The sequence below is a fragment of the Typopeltis vanoorti genome, chromosome 5, assembly GCF_054136105.1.
Source record: "Typopeltis vanoorti isolate ZY-2024b chromosome 5, IOZ_Tvanoo_1.0, whole genome shotgun sequence".
In the NCBI taxonomy this organism is placed as follows: Eukaryota; Metazoa; Arthropoda; class Arachnida; order Uropygi; family Thelyphonidae; genus Typopeltis; species Typopeltis vanoorti.
The window spans coordinates 127,315,808-127,332,845 of NC_143553.1; the positions used below are offsets into that span (position 1 = coordinate 127,315,808).

At 36.5% G+C, this 17,038-nt stretch overlaps 1 protein-coding gene across 1 annotated transcript in view; it reads right to left on the reverse strand.

Annotated features, from left to right (window-relative positions):
* The window catches only part of htt (huntingtin), a 1,164,033-nt gene that overhangs the window by 316,427 nt on the left and 830,568 nt on the right, over positions 1–17,038 (reverse strand). The window contains exon 41 of the mRNA XM_090393484.1: positions 12,363–12,431. Within this exon, the coding sequence (XP_090249610.1) occupies positions 12,363–12,431 (69 nt within the window). The remainder of the gene's footprint in view (positions 1–12,362; positions 12,432–17,038) is intronic.

A 17,038-nucleotide genomic window follows, 5' to 3' on the forward strand; every position in this document is an offset into this window, starting at 1 on the left:
CCAAAAAAAACCTTCAAAGTTATCTACTATATATTGTTTATTTTATTTATACCTATCATAATTGTTACAAAAAAAGGTAATAAAAAGTAAGTGAATTTAATTTGATGCATGACATTGCATTAATTTGACAATTGTTTTGAAGTAGCCAACCACAAAATTGATTCTAAATTTTCATCAGTCAAGCGGTTCCTATTTTTCGATTTGTTAATATTCATGACTGAAAAAGTTTGTTCACAAATATATGTTGAGCCAAAGAGTTCTTCTACTGGAAAAGGAGATGGAATTAGCTCAACTTAGATATGTTGTTTATGAAGTAGCAGTAGAAACTTTTTTTTCCTGGTACTAAAATTAGTAAATTGTGCATCAAATTGAACTGCAAGAGATAAGAGTATTTATACTTCAGTGAATTTGTACTTCGGAGGAATAATACTGTATGCTACATGAGGGTATTAAGAAAGGATCCCATGGAAAAGAAGAAGAAAATGTTTATATTTTCGGAAAAATGCCCTAAAAAAGAAACTGACTCTGATAAAAAATTTTGTTGTTGTGAAAATAAGGTGTTTAATCTTGTTTAATCTAAACAATCGGAGTATAAAAAAATCTTCTTTATAGAGACAATCTAATAAAAATCCCAGGTTTCGGTACCAGCACCATTTGTTATGAGACTGTCTCTATAAAGAAAATTTTTTTATACTCTGAGTGTTTAGTATTTACAAAGATTCAATTCCGATTGGCGCAATGACTTTTAACTTTTTTTGAAAATTATGGAGACAACTACTGTGTTTGAATAAAAACTTTAGTTTAATATAACTAAAATCTACATTCGACGTTTTGACCTTTATGTCAAGGTCATCTTCGTAAGCATACAACTATACACAGAAAACAAGCTACACTACAATCAAACTGGTTTGTTAAAGATACTGACCAACTGCTGCAACAATTGTTGGCCTGACCTCAGGTGAAAAAAAAAAAAAAAAAAAAAAAAATTATACATTGTTATACATTAATATGTTAGTGTTTATCTGTTGGTTGTAGAAATACATTGGGCGTAACAACAAGTATCTATCTATATATGTATATCAACATCATGATTATACTTGTACATTCCAGCCAGTTGGTATGGAATGGTTTCTAATACCAGCTGAAGATTGGCTAGAATCCTGACTTATGCTGGATTTTATATATTAGGAAGGCTGAATGTGTGCTATCCCTTGGAATTTTCATGCCATCTTTGTTGTTGATATTTGGGTGGTTTATCAGGATTTTGCAGGCTTCCTTAAATTTCCTTTCATACCAGGTTTTTGTGTGGTGTAAAGAGCGGATGCTTTTCCAGTTGATTTGGTGTAAGGTGTTGAGCGCGTGGTCTGAGAGGCCTGCTTCACCATAATGGTTATATTTAATGTGTCTAATGTGTTCCTTCTTGCATATAGGGATTGTCCGTCCTGTTTCACCAATGTACGGTAAGTTACAGCAGATGCAATAGACTCCAGGATGTGCTAATGGGAGGAGAGGATCCTTAGAGCAGTTGAATATGGTTTTAAGTTTAGTGGGTGGTTTAAAGGTGGCATTGAGGTAATAATGTTGTAAGATTCTTTTGATTTTTTCTGATAACCCTTTAATGTATGGGATGGCTATGGTTTTACTGTAATCTAGATTCGTTTTTGTTGTTGTTTTATGGAGTATTTTATTAATAGTATTTTTGTTATAGCCATTATTTATGAATGTGTCGCTGATGATTTTTATTTCTTGTTTCAGGGCTTGCTGGTCAGAGCAAATTGTTGTAGCTCTGTTTTTATGGGTGTTAATGACTCCATATTTTTGTGATGGGTGGTGTTATGAATTAGCCAGTATGTGTCGGTTTTCGGTAAACTGTGAAGGAAGACGTGTGACTAGTGTCTAGGAACGGGAGCGAATTTTGATTTTCGATTTCGATGGTGAATTGTATGCGTTCGTGTTGTTTGTTCAGGTGGCTAAGGAATGTGTTTAGCATTTGTCACCTGTGCGGCCAGATCGTGACCACGTCGTCAACGTATCTAAGCCAGACAGTCGGTCTTAAAATTAAGGATTCAGATAATCCATAGAAATGATACCCACAAGCGCTGCAATTGCTATGGTAAGTTAAAGATTCGTATTACACTCTTGATCAATCGGCTTGCCTTTTTAAAGAGATGTAGAGACAATAACCTTATTCCTATCTGCATCAGGCTAAAAAAGAAATTTACGTCTGCTAAGGCACTCCGTATTTATGACCACACAAAAAAAGTAATGTTCAGAGAACAGATCGAAACAGCCCGCCAAAACCTAGCAACAACACGAAATCTGGTTTCAAAATTGCAATCCGAACTATCGAACTATATTAATCCAGACATTCTACAAGTACTTGAAAGAATTACTGACAATTCGCCAAATATACCATGGAAAAGAATAAAGAAAAACTCAAGACCAAATTCCACAGTTTGAAACAACGGCAAAATATGGCGGCCAATCACAGGAATCCATCCAATCAGAAGACCTACTCCCCAATAAACACCAACAATGAACAACAAACAAGGGAGACAAGGAGCGACCAACCACTGGCAAGCATGAACAATGTGATCAACCTATGAAGCCACCCCCTGAACAACGGCAAACTTACGCTACTGAATAAAGGACTGAACTACGCAATAGCACCAAAAAAGGTAAACAAATTGGATTTTATCTACCACATAGAAAGAGGCATCAGGTCCCTACCTAACAATATAACAGATAAAATACGACTAGAAACTAGTAATGTCCTGAACACTAAGAAAACCATACAGAACAATCTCACAAAAACAGAACTAGCAGCAATTAAGTCATTAAAAGTTAAACAAAACATAATAATAACGAAATCGGATAAAGGCAATGCCACTGTCGTCCTTGACAGATCAACATATTTACTTCAAATGAATCAACTAGTAGTCGATAACAACACATACAAGCTGGTAAATCATAACCCAACAAAAAGGATAAAACAGAGAAACTACTCAAGTCCGTCACTTCTTGGCCACCAGACACAGTTAAAAAACTCAAACCCCACTACCCCCCCCCCTCTCCACCCCGGAATATATGGGGTCTTGAAAATACACATACAAAATGTGCCCCTTCGACCAATCATAGAAGGAATAGACAGTCCCAATTACCACTTAGCCAAGAAATTAGTGGCAACACTCAAGGAGTTGGTAAGTCATTCCCACTCCTACATAAAAGACACAACACTTTATAAACAAAATCAAAAACATAACACTCGACAAAGAAGACTTATTAGTCAGTTTCAATGTTTCTGCCCTTTTCACTAATGTCCCCATCAATGACACAATTCTCCTACTACAGAACAAATTTCCGCCTGACATTACGGCCTCTTTACCCACGTACTACAGTCCGGCTACTTCGTGTGGCAAAACAAATTTTACCTTTGAAAGAAGGTACAGCCATGGGCTCACCACTACCCCCCCCCCCCAAATCGCTAACTTCTACATGGAAACCTTTGAGCAAAGGGCTCTTGATTCCGCCACGCTAAGACCGACCGTCTGGGTTAGATACGTTGATGACGTGTTCGCGATCTGGCCGCACGGGCTACAAATGCTAAACACATTCCTTAGCCACCTGAACAAACAATACGAACGCATACAACTCACCATCGAAATCGAAAATCAAAATTCGCTCCCATTCCTAGACACACTAGTCACACTTCTTCCTTCAGGCAGTCTGTCCTTCATGGTCTACCGAAAACTGACATACACTGGCCGATACATACATGCTAATTCATACCACCACCCATCACAAAAATATGGAGTCATTAACACCCTTAAAAACAGAGCTACAACTATTTGCTCCAACCAGCAAGCCCAGAAACAAGAACTAAAAATTATCAGCGACACATTCATAAATAATGGCTATAACAAAAATACTATTAATAAAATACTCCATAAAACAACAACAACAAAAACGAATCTAGATTATGGTAAAACCATAGCCACCCCATACATTAAAGGGTTATCAGAAAAAATCAACAGAATCCTACAACGTTATAACCTCAATGCCACCTTTAAACCACCCACTAAACTTAAAACCATATTCAGCTCCTCTAAGGATCCTCTCCTCCTATTGGCACATCCTGGAGTCTATTGCATCCGCTGCACCTGTAACTTACCGTACATTGGTGAAACAGGACGGACAATCCCTATACGCAAGAAAGAACACATTAGACACATTAAATATAACCATTATGGTGAAGCAGGCCTCTCAGACCATGCGCTCAACACCTTACACCAAATCAACTGGAAAAGCACCCGCTCTTTACACTATACAAAAACCTGGTATGAAGGGAAATTTAAGGAAGCCTGCGAAATCCTGATAAACCACCCAAATATCAACAACAAAGATGGCATGAAAATTCCAAGGATCTGGATGGCACACATTCAGCCTACCTATTATATAAGATCCAGCATAAGTCAGGACTCTAGCCAATGGAATGGTTTCTAATACTAGCTGGAATGTACAAGTATAATCATGATGTTAATATATGTATATAGATAGATACTTGTTACGCCCAATGTATTTCTATAACCAAACAGATAACACTAATTATAGGACTCTAGCGTTGATGTATAATTTTTTTTTTTTTCCCCACCAGAGATTAGGCCAACAATTGTTGCAGCGGTTGGTCAGTATCTTTAACAAACCAGTTTGATTGTAGTGTAGCTTGTTTTCTGTGTATAGTTGTATGCTTACGAAGATGACCTTGACATAAAGGTCAAAACGTCGAATGTAGATTTTAGTTATATTAAACTCAAGTTTTCATTCAAACACGGTAGTTGTCTCCATAATTTTCAAAAATGCATTCGGATCACCGTGTAAGCTTAAAAGAAAGTACTTTTAACTTTCTTTTAGAATCTGGAAAATCACTGACTCAAGACCAAATACAAAAAATATACACATTTAATAAAACTAAAACAATATATGCAATTCAAATAAATTTACATAACTACAAAATACTGGATCCAAGGCTTTCTAAAATAAATTTACACTTTAGAGATTTTCTTATCCAAAAATAATAAAATCACTTATTCTCTGACTCATTCTATTACTGGATTGTTTAATATATACTTAATCACATCTACAAGATTAAACACCTTGTTTTCACAACAACAAATTGTTCATCAGAGTCAGTTTTTTTGTTAGGGCCTTTTATCTGAAAATATAAACATTTTCTTCTTCTTTTCCATGGGATCCTTTCTTATCACACTTACGTAATTATCTTAACTCTTGCAGTTCAATTTGATGCACAATTTATTAATTTTTGTACCGGAAAAAAAAAGTTTCTTCTACTACTTCATAAACAACATAGTTGAGCTAATTCCTTCTCCTTTTCCAGTAGAAATAACAAACAGATCCAGCGTCCTTAAGACAAATGAAACTTTCCAATCAGCATTTCTTCAAACATTCAATTAGAACATCAACTGCAATATCTTCTTTTATTTACTAAATACTTGTTGACGGTCTCAACTCCTCCAGTTTAAAGACTCATAGTTCTACGATTCCTTTTTGGAATCTTCTATTAATATTCTTCCGACTGTCATGTAAAAACTTAAAAACTTTCTAACAACAAAATTTCTCCAGTATGCGTTAACTTCCATTAGCTAGCTCTCTCTCTTGTTTTCCTCGTTACTTTGATAGTGAACGCTCTCTCTGTCAGTTGTCAATCATGCATCAACCTCCTCGGCGATCATGTGCATTCCCTGTAAATCTCCAGAAAGATTTGTATGTATAATGGCTGACACATGGTCTCCATTAGTATAACGACAATGTCTAAACAAACCACCACAGATACCTCAACACTGAACAATTTTAAATTACAATAAAAAAAATTGAAAGTGACAAAACTATCAAAATTTAGTAAGTACGTCAATTTTTCAAATACTTTACATTTCATTTTGACAATAATAATATTATCAATAACTGTACATTGCAAGTGTTGATATGTGTGTTACAAAACCAAAACTAATAATATATTAACATAAACAATTTGTAAAAATATTCATAATTTTAAATTATAATTATTTTTACACTACCCTATGAGAGAAAAATCTAGCCCTCACCCACTTCTTAGCAGCATTCATTCTCAGCTTCAAGATGCCCTCTTGTCCTTTCCCCACCCTCCATAAATTGAAAAATTTCATCAAGTGAAATCCTGTATGATCTTTTGAGAAGTCTGTAAGTCTCAATCATATCACCCCTCTTTCTCCTGTCTGCAGTCTACAAATTCTCAATCTGTCTTCATAATATCAATATTCCACAATTCTGATATCATTTTTAACACTCTCCTTTGCACTCTCTCCACTATATCAGAATCACAAAGAAAACCAGGAGACCAGGCCTGCATGCAATAGTCTAAATGAGGTCTCATCAAGGCATTATAGAGGCAAAATGGCATCCTTATCTTTGCATGTGAACATTCACTTCAGCATTGCAATTATCTTTTCAGCAGAATTTGCAATCTTTGCTACATGGTCCTGAACTTCAACTTCCTATCTACTAACACTTCAAGATCCTTAGCCTCATCAGTTTCTTCTAGCATAATCCCACCAACATAACATAACATTGGATATCTAATCACACCAAAGTGAATGACTTCACGTTTACAACATTGAACACATATCCATTTTCCCATGCCCACGGTTTCAGACTATTCAAATCATTCTGCAAGTACTGCATTGATATCAGTAGCATTCTTGATTATCCTGCCTATCATTGCATCATCAGCAAATAGCGCATATATCGCTTGTTAAATCCTTCCCAAAATCATTAAAGATTGAATAACAGTGGACCAAGCACTGATCCTTGTGATATAACACTGGTTACCTTAAACCTTGCAGCCTCACATCCCTCGTAGGCCATTTTTTGATATCTGTCAGTCAGCCATCCTCTAATCCACACTACTATTCTATAACCCAAACCCATATTCTCCAATTTATGCAACAGTCTACCATGATGTATTCTGTGTAATTCATACTAGTGTAAATGATGCAGTGCAATATATAAAAGGAAGGAAAATATTAGGAGAATTGTAAATGAAAGAATCAGAGGTATATCAGGTACTGAATGGGATAGATGTTCAGGCTGTGGGAATGGATGACATATCACCATGTATTCTTAAGGAATGAGCACAACAGTTGGTTATGCCCTTGACTGGGTTATTTAATGAAAGCCTTGCAGTGGGAAGGGTCCCTCAGGAGTGGAAAGAAAGCAAAATAGTACCACTCCACAATCATGGTTCTAGGACAAGTTTCGAAATATAGATAAGGCTATACAGGGTGTTCGGGATAAATTTGACAGTTTCGTAAGGAAAAAGAAAATCTTCTTTGTATCTATTAAATTTAATGAATTGACAAAAAAACATTACAGGCAGAGTTAATTACAATACTATCAACAAGATTTACTCAAAATAACCACCATTAGCATCGATCACAGCTTCAATTCTGCTTCGGAACCTCGAACAAGCTGATGCTACAGTCTCCCTGGGAAGGGCCGCAAAAACTGTTTTAATTTTATCCATTAACTGGGCTTTTGTATTACTGGAAGTGCGATTGGTGTCTTTTTCAACTGCGCCCCATACAAAATAATCCATGGGGTTAAGGTCTGGGGAGTTTGGAGGCCAAACATTTGGACTGGTGAAGTCGTAAAAATTTTCAGACAACCATTTTTGACTTTTCCCAGAGGTGTGGCAAGGGGCCGAATCCTGCTGCCATACATACGGCCTACCATTGGCTACCCTTGTTATCCAGGGCTTGACTACAGGTAGCAACTCCACGAACAAAGCCCGAATTCCAATGTCAGGGTTCTTCAACACCTGTTCCTGCAGATTTGCGAGGAATTCTGCTGTACGAACGCAATCAGATCGTCTGCTAGGGATCTTTCTTCTTGCTACATCCTCGTAGTCACCATTGCAAGTCTCTAGTTCATGCCTGATTGTTTTTACTGTATTCAGGGAGCATTGGGCAGCAGTCGTAATATCTTTATTTTGATGGCGGGCACGAATCATCATGATACAAGTTATTCTCTTCCATGATTCAGGTGGGTTCCAGCTATCCATCCTTTCTGACATCTTGTATATGAATGAAGAAGGGTCCAAACTTTTAAATGAAGAGAAGTGTGTGTTAATACATGTAACTTACGGAAAAATATAATTAATTATAAATATGTCAAATTTATCCCGAACACCCTGTATAACTGCAGTGGAGGTCAATGTGTTTGAGAGAGTGGTTAGGAATACAATACAGAATTGGGTTGATGGATATAGAAGTCTTTATGATGGTCAGCATGGATTTGTTGATGATAATGTAGCAGTTTTAGCAATTTACTTGCATTTTATGATAGGGTAACAAGTGTGTTAGATAAGGGAGAATCATACACAATAATATTCTTGGACTTTGCAAAAGCATTTGATAGATTACTACATGATAAGTTGGTGTACAAGCTGCAACAGAATGGGAATAGATAGTATATTGGTTAGATGGATCGGAGGTTGGCTCTCTGAATGATACCAGCAAGTTGTGTGTGATGGAGCTGTGTCTGAAAAAACAAAGGGGACCAGTGGTGTGCCTCAGCATTCTGTTTTTGGATTCCTGCTGTTTAATTTGTTTGTAAATGATATATCATGTGGACTGACTGGGAATCTTCAGTCTTGTTTGCTGATGATGCAGAGTTGGGGAGAATTACAGTACCACTGCTGATGTTAATTCCTTTGAGGAAGATTTGAAAACTTTTGACTTTGACAAAGGAGTGGGGTTGTAGTTTAATATTAATAAGTGCAAGGTGTTGCATTTTGGAGTGCAGAAATATAAGGCTGTGTACTATATTGACGGTGCCGTACTGCAGGAAGTGAACGAGATTTGATATTTGAGAGTGATGGTAGACAGCAGACTAAAGTGTAGAGGGCATAGTGGACTGCTATGATAGGAAGTATAACATGTAGGGATAAGGAAGTAGTTATGTCACTGTATAAAGCACTGGTCAGACCACACTTGGATTATTGTGCTCAAATTTGGTCTATTGGTTTTCAGTGTTCATGTGTAGAGGCTTAAGTGCTGTGAGGACATCATGTCGGAGGCTTAATGGAAAGAATACAGCACTCAGAAAGGATTAACATAGGTTTAATACTTCCTATATTTCATCCTAGTCACTAGGACATCTTCGGGGATTACAAAAACAACTAATGTAACATGAACACAAATATCATACAATACTAAGTCCAACCACATGGGTGACACTAAAGTCCTATCTAGGTGGAGCGCCCTCTAAGGGTGGTTGTAGGTGGCTTGGAATGTAAGGCGGACCTCTGGTGATGAGTGTTTCCCAAATCTTCGGAAGCTTAATGCAACCGTATTTATTAAGATTTGGTTGATTACTGAGAGCTGCTGCTGCTGCTGCTGCTTCTAAGAATAGTCTCTCTTTCTTGAATTTGCTGTGGTGGAGCATGGCGGTTTTCTTCCAAGAGACCCTGTGGGTGGTGTCCAAGACATGGTCAGCCAAGCCTGACTGACCATAGTCGTGTTTACAGATGTAAGACTTGTGTTCCTCCAGGACTTTAGTGTCACCCATGTGGTTGGGCTTAGTATTGTATGATATTTGTGTTCATGTTACATTAGTTGTTTTTGTAATCCCTGAAGATGTCCTAGTGACTTGGACGAAATATAGGAAGTATTAAACCTATGTTAATACTTTCTGAGTGCTGTATACTTTCCATTAAGCCTCCAACATGAGGTTTTCAATGTGATGGAAACATTGGAGAGGGTCCAGAGATGAGTGACTAAGATAATATCAGGACTTTGGAATGCTAGCTAGAGAGGTTGAAGAGGAGTGGATTGCAGAATTCGATGGATAGAAGGAAAAGAGCTGGCATGATAGACACATTTAAGTTGGTGAGAGAATTTTATCAAATTAATCCAGAAGGGATTATAAAAAGAGCAGAAGTTAAGAGGGGAAAAACCAGAAGCCATCCCTGGCATTTACGTAAGAGTGTGGTGAAGAGGGGTGTTGAGAAGTACATTTTTTACATATAGAATTGTCAGTAAAATGGAAAGCATTACCAGAATATGTTGTTCAAGAAAGTAGTGTTAAGGATTTTAAGATTCGGTATGATAAATATTTTGTTAGTTGAAAGAATATCCCATGATGAGTCTGCTAACTCCATGGAGGGTGCAATACTAATAATAATAAATTTCAAAAGACAGGAGCAGTGCACTGGTGTAATAAAGGAATATCATCTATAAAAATCCTATGACGTCTGTTCTAGAACAGCATTGAATTGACACTGACCACTGAATATTCTGGTGTCAGGCTTCTTTGACGACTGTTGCCATTTTAAATTTGAGTGTTTGTTCATACAGAGTGCTGAAGAACTACAACATCACACTAATTTAAGCTGCAATGATGGTCTTTCTTAACATAAAGTTTGGGGTGTTATATCCTTATTAGTTGCAAGCAATAATTATTATTTATATTTTGGATCATACTTTATTATCTACTGTACTGTATTACACTAACACAGAGTGTATCTTTTGTATCTATTGTTGGTATTCTATCTCTGGGGTGGCCAACTACACATCCATTTAGAGTCAAAATAATTTCGGTAAGACTTAGAAGAGCTGCAACCTTTGACCGATGCGATGGTACAGGAATAAGTGAGTGTGCATATGATGAGGTGGGTGGTGGGGATGCAGAAGCTTTGTCTGCCCACCACAACATGTTAGTTATACTTTTGGCACTCATCTATCGGTATCACTCAACATATTGTTGCGCGAGTCCACTGATAGTGCTTGTTATCATTGAACTCTTTTTTAAGTCCAAAAAATGTAAATATGAAGAGGAACACAGTAAACCATGTGTGCCATATGCCAAACAACACATGTGCAATTCAAAGCCAGAAATCTCAGGTGTCATTATGACATGCATCACAGTAATTTTAGTAAAGAATTTCCTCTTGGCTCTGATCTGAAGCAAACTAAACTTTCAACTTAGAAAGAAACAAAGAATAATTCCATGGTCAGAGTAAATTGATGTCCATGCTTACTAAAGAGGCTTATGTTATTACCGAGAGAAAACTGGAGCTTTTGGAACTTCACGAAGACGAAGGACTGAAGCAAAGTGGATGTTCTGTAATTGAGATTTGAAAGCAAGTTCTGGACCAACGGTATCTAACACTTAAGCAATGTGCCAGAAAACTGATCTCCATTTTTGGGACCACATATTCCTGACTTTCGACTCTTAAATTTATTAAATCTAAATATAGATCTGTTTTAAATTATGAACATTTGAACGAGCTTGTAAGAAGAACTGCTTTGACTAATTACACACCTAATTTTAAGGAGCTTACTAAGAAAATGGATACAAGGAAGGCCTCTACTAGTAAATAAGTATCTAAAATTATTGTATTTGGACTTTAAAATTATTCTAATTGTTCAAAGTAAACTTTGTTTAATGTGTTTCGAGTTAAACTTTTTTATTGCAGTAATTTTTATTAACCCTGTTTTTCTCTCTCTCTTCTCTCTTTTTTATTTTGTTCCTCTTTTTTTTGTTGTCTCCTCTTCTCTTTTTTTTTCTTGGTAGAGCGTGAAGAGCCACGTGATGCATGCCACATGCAGCTCGTGAGCCATGCTACCCCTGTTCTATCTAGTTGAATGGTCTGTTCAATGACAATGATCTGTTATATTCAGACCGAATTTAATTTAATAAAGTGTTATTAAACTTCTTATGTCTACGTGTTTCATTGGTTGTTAAAATTGAAAGACACCTTAAAAGGACAAATCTTTCATAGTACTGAGAACACCCAAAATGCAAACTCTGTATTTTAGATGTTCTTGTTGAACTTATTATAAAAAAACTTCAAGAAATATTTTAAATAATGTCTGCAGCATCAGATGATGCTAGCATAGTCTCATGTGTAGAGCTTCTAAAGTGGCTACTTCAAAGGGGACAAAGTTACACTTTGAATGTAACATTAAAAGTATCTTTGTTAGCTTTGGTAGTGACAACATAGCCCAGTTTTGAAGAATGTGTCATTCATCAATTGGAAAAGACTTGATTGATTATTGTCACGATGCAAGCAATCGTTATATGGGCTTTTCTAATGAGGGCAAATTAGCCAGTCTTATGTCTCCTCTGCAGCTTTTACTCCTACAAAAAAGAAATCCAGCCAGAAAGTGCATGCAGTTAATATGTAGTAAATGGCATTTCTGGATTTCTCACAAGAGAAATCCACAAATGCCACAGAAGTGCCATGTAATAATAACAACAAACAACAATAATCTTATTACATTAGAAAAGAATAATAAAATCTTCACCTGATAGTGCCTGCATTCCTGTTACTGCAAGAGGGAAATTCACTGGTGAAATAGACTCTTTTCTCTGCACTAGACGAAATAAATAAACTTTTATATATATAAAAGGAAATTAAATGACTTTATACTGATATTTTTTATATACAGTTCTACCGAGTAAATAATGAACATTAATATATATATAAATAGAATACTAAGGCTGGCTTGGTATGAAGTCAGTTGTATAAATTTATATGAAATAGGAGAAAAATCATTCAAAAGACCAAGGTAGGTAGTATAAAGGTATGAGGTTACAAAATTAATGGAATAAGCAACCGGCAAAACCAAATTAAAAATGAAGGTATCAGAAAAGAACATGATATTGATATTCATGAACGTGGAAGCAGAACTAATCTACCATGGTATGATACATAGATCAAAGATTAAAGGGAGATGAAATATTATTATTAAGAGAGACCTCAAGAGAGTGACTGACTCATAAAGGGACGCCACATATCACCTACACCAGCTGCCATACTTTTTCTTGAATTCATTCACATTACCTCAGGCAACCCATTCAGTCATGCACTACTCGATGAGAGAAAAATCTAGCTGTCATCTTTTATTCGGTGCATTCATTCTTACCTTCCATATTAGCAAAAATGTAAGAGCCGATCAGATCAGAGACCTGACATATAATAACAGGCCAATTTGGAAAAAAAAGTTGCAGATCAGAAACCTTTCATGAAATATTAAATGTGTTAACTATCACATTATATGGTACATTCTATAAGAGTATATATGAGGAAAAGATGATAAAATAATCTTTTACTCATATTCCTACTGCTCATATATAGCAGTAGGAATTGCATAGGTGAGATAATGTAGCAAATCAATGTGAAACAACTGTATGAAGGGAAGAGAAAGTAACTGATTTTGAATACCAGTGAAATAAGGTGTTACTGTATAAAACGAAGAAAGCAATAGCACATTCCCTTGATGAAAGTTAAGAATGGCTCTATATTCAGTAGAATACTGGAGGCTTTTTCAGAGTGGTGATGGTTTTTCCATCGCCACTCTGAAATGGTACACTCATAAGAGATAACTGCAATATTATTATTATTATTTCATGGGCACCTCCATGGAGTCCTAAGATTCATTGTGGGAGACACAAACTATCAACACAATATCTATCATACCTCTCCTTGAAACGATCAACACACAATGCACCTCACAACTGACTCAGGCAACCCATTCCATTCATTCACCACTGTCCAAGCAAAAAATGTAGTCCTCACATCCTTGCTAACCACACTCTTATCCAACTTCAGGTATATCTTGTTCTGCCCCACTCAGTAGCAAAGTGCTGAAACATTTCCCCCTACATCAATCCTATAAAATTCTTTAAGTAACTTAAATGTTTCTATCATATCCCATCCTTTTTTTGTCTATCGCTCAACTTTTGAAACCCACACACCCAATATCTATCCTCATAAGAAGCATTACACAGATCCCTCATCATCTTTGTCACTTGCCTCTTCCCAATATCTCTCCTCATAGGAAGCATTACCCGGATCCCTCATCATCTTGGTCACTTGCCCCTGAATCATCACCATTTCCTCATCCCTAAGAAACCCAGGTGACCATACCAGAGCAGATGTGGTTGTATCATGGCTTTATAAAGAAAAATGATAACTCCCTTATCTCTGCATGTTAGTATGTTTTTTAATAACCCAGTAATTCTGTGCCCTCTAAACTTCAACTCTCTATCTGCTACTACCCAGAAATCCCTGGCTTCATTAATTTCCTGGAGTACAGTTCCCTTAATGCAGTACACAGCTTATAATCTTTGTATTCCAATTGCATAACTTTACACTTTTCCACATTAAATTGACATCCATTATGTCTTTTCCATACTGTGAGCTTATTTAAATCATCCTGCAAGCTACCTTGATTAACTATTACCTTATCCAACTTTACATCATCACCAAACAACTGAATATCACACCCTTCAAATAATTTTCTATATCATTTATGTACAAATTAAATATCAGTGGTCCAAGCACAGAGTCCTGTAGCACACCACTAATCACATGCCTTCTCCTGGATTTTGCTCTTCCATATACTAATTTTTAGTATTATCTTTCCATCAGCCACCATTTTATCCATATCACTAGTTTCATATCCATCACATCTGTTGTAGTTTGCATAACAGAGTTTCATGTGGTTTCCTGTCAAACACCTTTGTAACCACCAGCCCAACAGTATCATCATTTAGCCATTCCCTTATCCAACTCAGCTGTCACTCTATTATAAAAAGTTAATAGATTACTAAGGCATGACTGACCCTTCACAAAGTCATGTTATCCCTCATAGAGTGTCATATTCTTATCCACGCATTCCTGAATTTTCTTTTTGACCAACTTTTCCAGTACCTTTACCACCAGTCCTAAGATACTAATTGGTCTATAATTTGCTCTCCTTCCAGTCTCTTGGGACTTTATCAGACCCGAGACTTAAATTAAACAAAGGCTTAAATTAGTCAAAGGCATTGGTACTTCCCCTGCATATTCTCTTAAAACGTAAACTGATATCTCATCCAATCCCACAGCAGTATTTCCATTCAGATTCTGCAATATCCTAAGTACCTCCAATTTATCAACCCCTGTTCTCACATTAGTCCCTCTCACCTCTGCCATAACAATATCTTCACTTGGATGAATTTACCCCTGTAAAACGGTCAGTGAGTGATTCAACAATGTTGTCTGCCTCTGTTACCTGTCTACCATTAGCATTCTTTAAAGTTATCCTCCCACAGTCATTCTTCCTCCTACTTGCCATATAATGAAAAAAAAAAAAAACCTTTCCGAAATTTCCTCTCACCTGTTCGGCTAATTTCTTCTCATAATCCGATTTATCACTGTATATGAATCTCCCTTATCCAATGCATTTGTTGCCTTGTTGCAATACATAAGTAATTTGCTGAAACACAACTTCCTTTTAACGAGCCCGTGCTGAATGCTACTACAATCATCAATCCAATTCTGAATCCTCACACACCTCTTCAACAGCTTAACCATAGCACATACAGGTTGGCCAACAATTAATAGCCTCAATCTTATCATGACCTTTATGAAATGGAACAATTCTGCCTTCTTTCCACTTCCTTGGGACTTATCGTGTCTGAGGTCTTGTTAAACATGCATGTTTTTGAGGCTGCCATTAATTCATTACTAGAACATTCCCTTAAGACATTAAGACAACACATCAAGGTGATGTCATTGAGTCTTGCTGTGTTATTAACATACAAATTTTTAGTTAATCTTCATATTCCTTCTGCTTACTCACTATTATTCCCTGCTCCATAATACAAATACTATCAAGCTCCTCATGATGTCACATTTATGCAGATAAAATACCTTGATGAACTGCACATTCAATACCTCAATGATAACTGCCACAGTATCCTATGCAGTAGTTACCAATCTACATTTTCATCTATCATCATTATCCTACCATATTCATTTCTTTCTTCTGTTTGCCACATATCTAAAGAACTCTGTATGATTTTTCTTGATTGGTTGATTTCTTTTCATAATTGACTTTGATGTCCTTGCCAACCATATCACCTTCCTGGCCTGCTCTTTTGTTGTCCTCATACAACTAATTATTATCCTTGTGATGTTTCCATAATGCCTTCTTTTTTCCAGTTTGTATATTTAATCTCTTCATTCATCCTTACACCTATCATATTTAGCCCTTTGACCTTTGGAATATATCAGGCATTGTGCTGTTAAACAGAAATGATACAAAAGAGCACTTTTGTTTAATGGTGGACAGAGAGTTGATGTTCTGAGGAATATTACAAAAAGGGGCAACACAGCTCCAAGAATCTGAACTTGTTAACATATTAACAAGTTCAGATTCCTCTTTATAAGGCTCTGATAAGATCATATCTGGACCTGAGCAAAGATTCAATTGCTTGGATGAATGCAAGGATGAGGAAATGGTGGAGAGAATTTAGAGCCAAGTGATCAAGATGGTGAGAGGTCTGTAGAATACTCTGAGGATAGATTGAAGGTATAAGAGTTACAAATCTCAGTTGACAGACAGAAACGAGAGATGTAATAAGAAACATATCTAAGTACTAAAGTGATTTTATAGATGACACAGAAATGTTTCAATAATGGCTAGAAGGCATGGGAAACAAAGGGATCTTCTCTGCACTCGGCTCTGAATCCTCTCCACTGCTTCCTCATCCCCAATAAATCCAGGGGACCAGACTTCAGCACAGAAATCCAGATGGGGGCATATCAAGACCTTATAAAGAGGAATGACAAATGAGTTTAAGGAGAATCATTCTTACTCCTACTTGCCACATAACAAAAACTCTTTCGGATTTCTTTTTGTTTGGCTAACTTCTTCTCATAACCTGATTTTGCCTTCCTTACCATGCTGGTGACCTTTTTGCCTGTACCTTGCACTGTTCATGAGTTAGTTGGGCATCTTTCTCCTTATATACCCTCCACAACATTTTCTTTTTTTGCAGTTGCTGCTTAATGATATTACTCATCCATCTTACTCCTACCTGATTTACTCCCCTGACCTTGGTAATAGAGTGTGATATTGCCTCCTCATTTAATAATTATTAGTATATCTGGTTATCTGAGAATCTTCATAAGTGAAGAAGAGATTCTCTC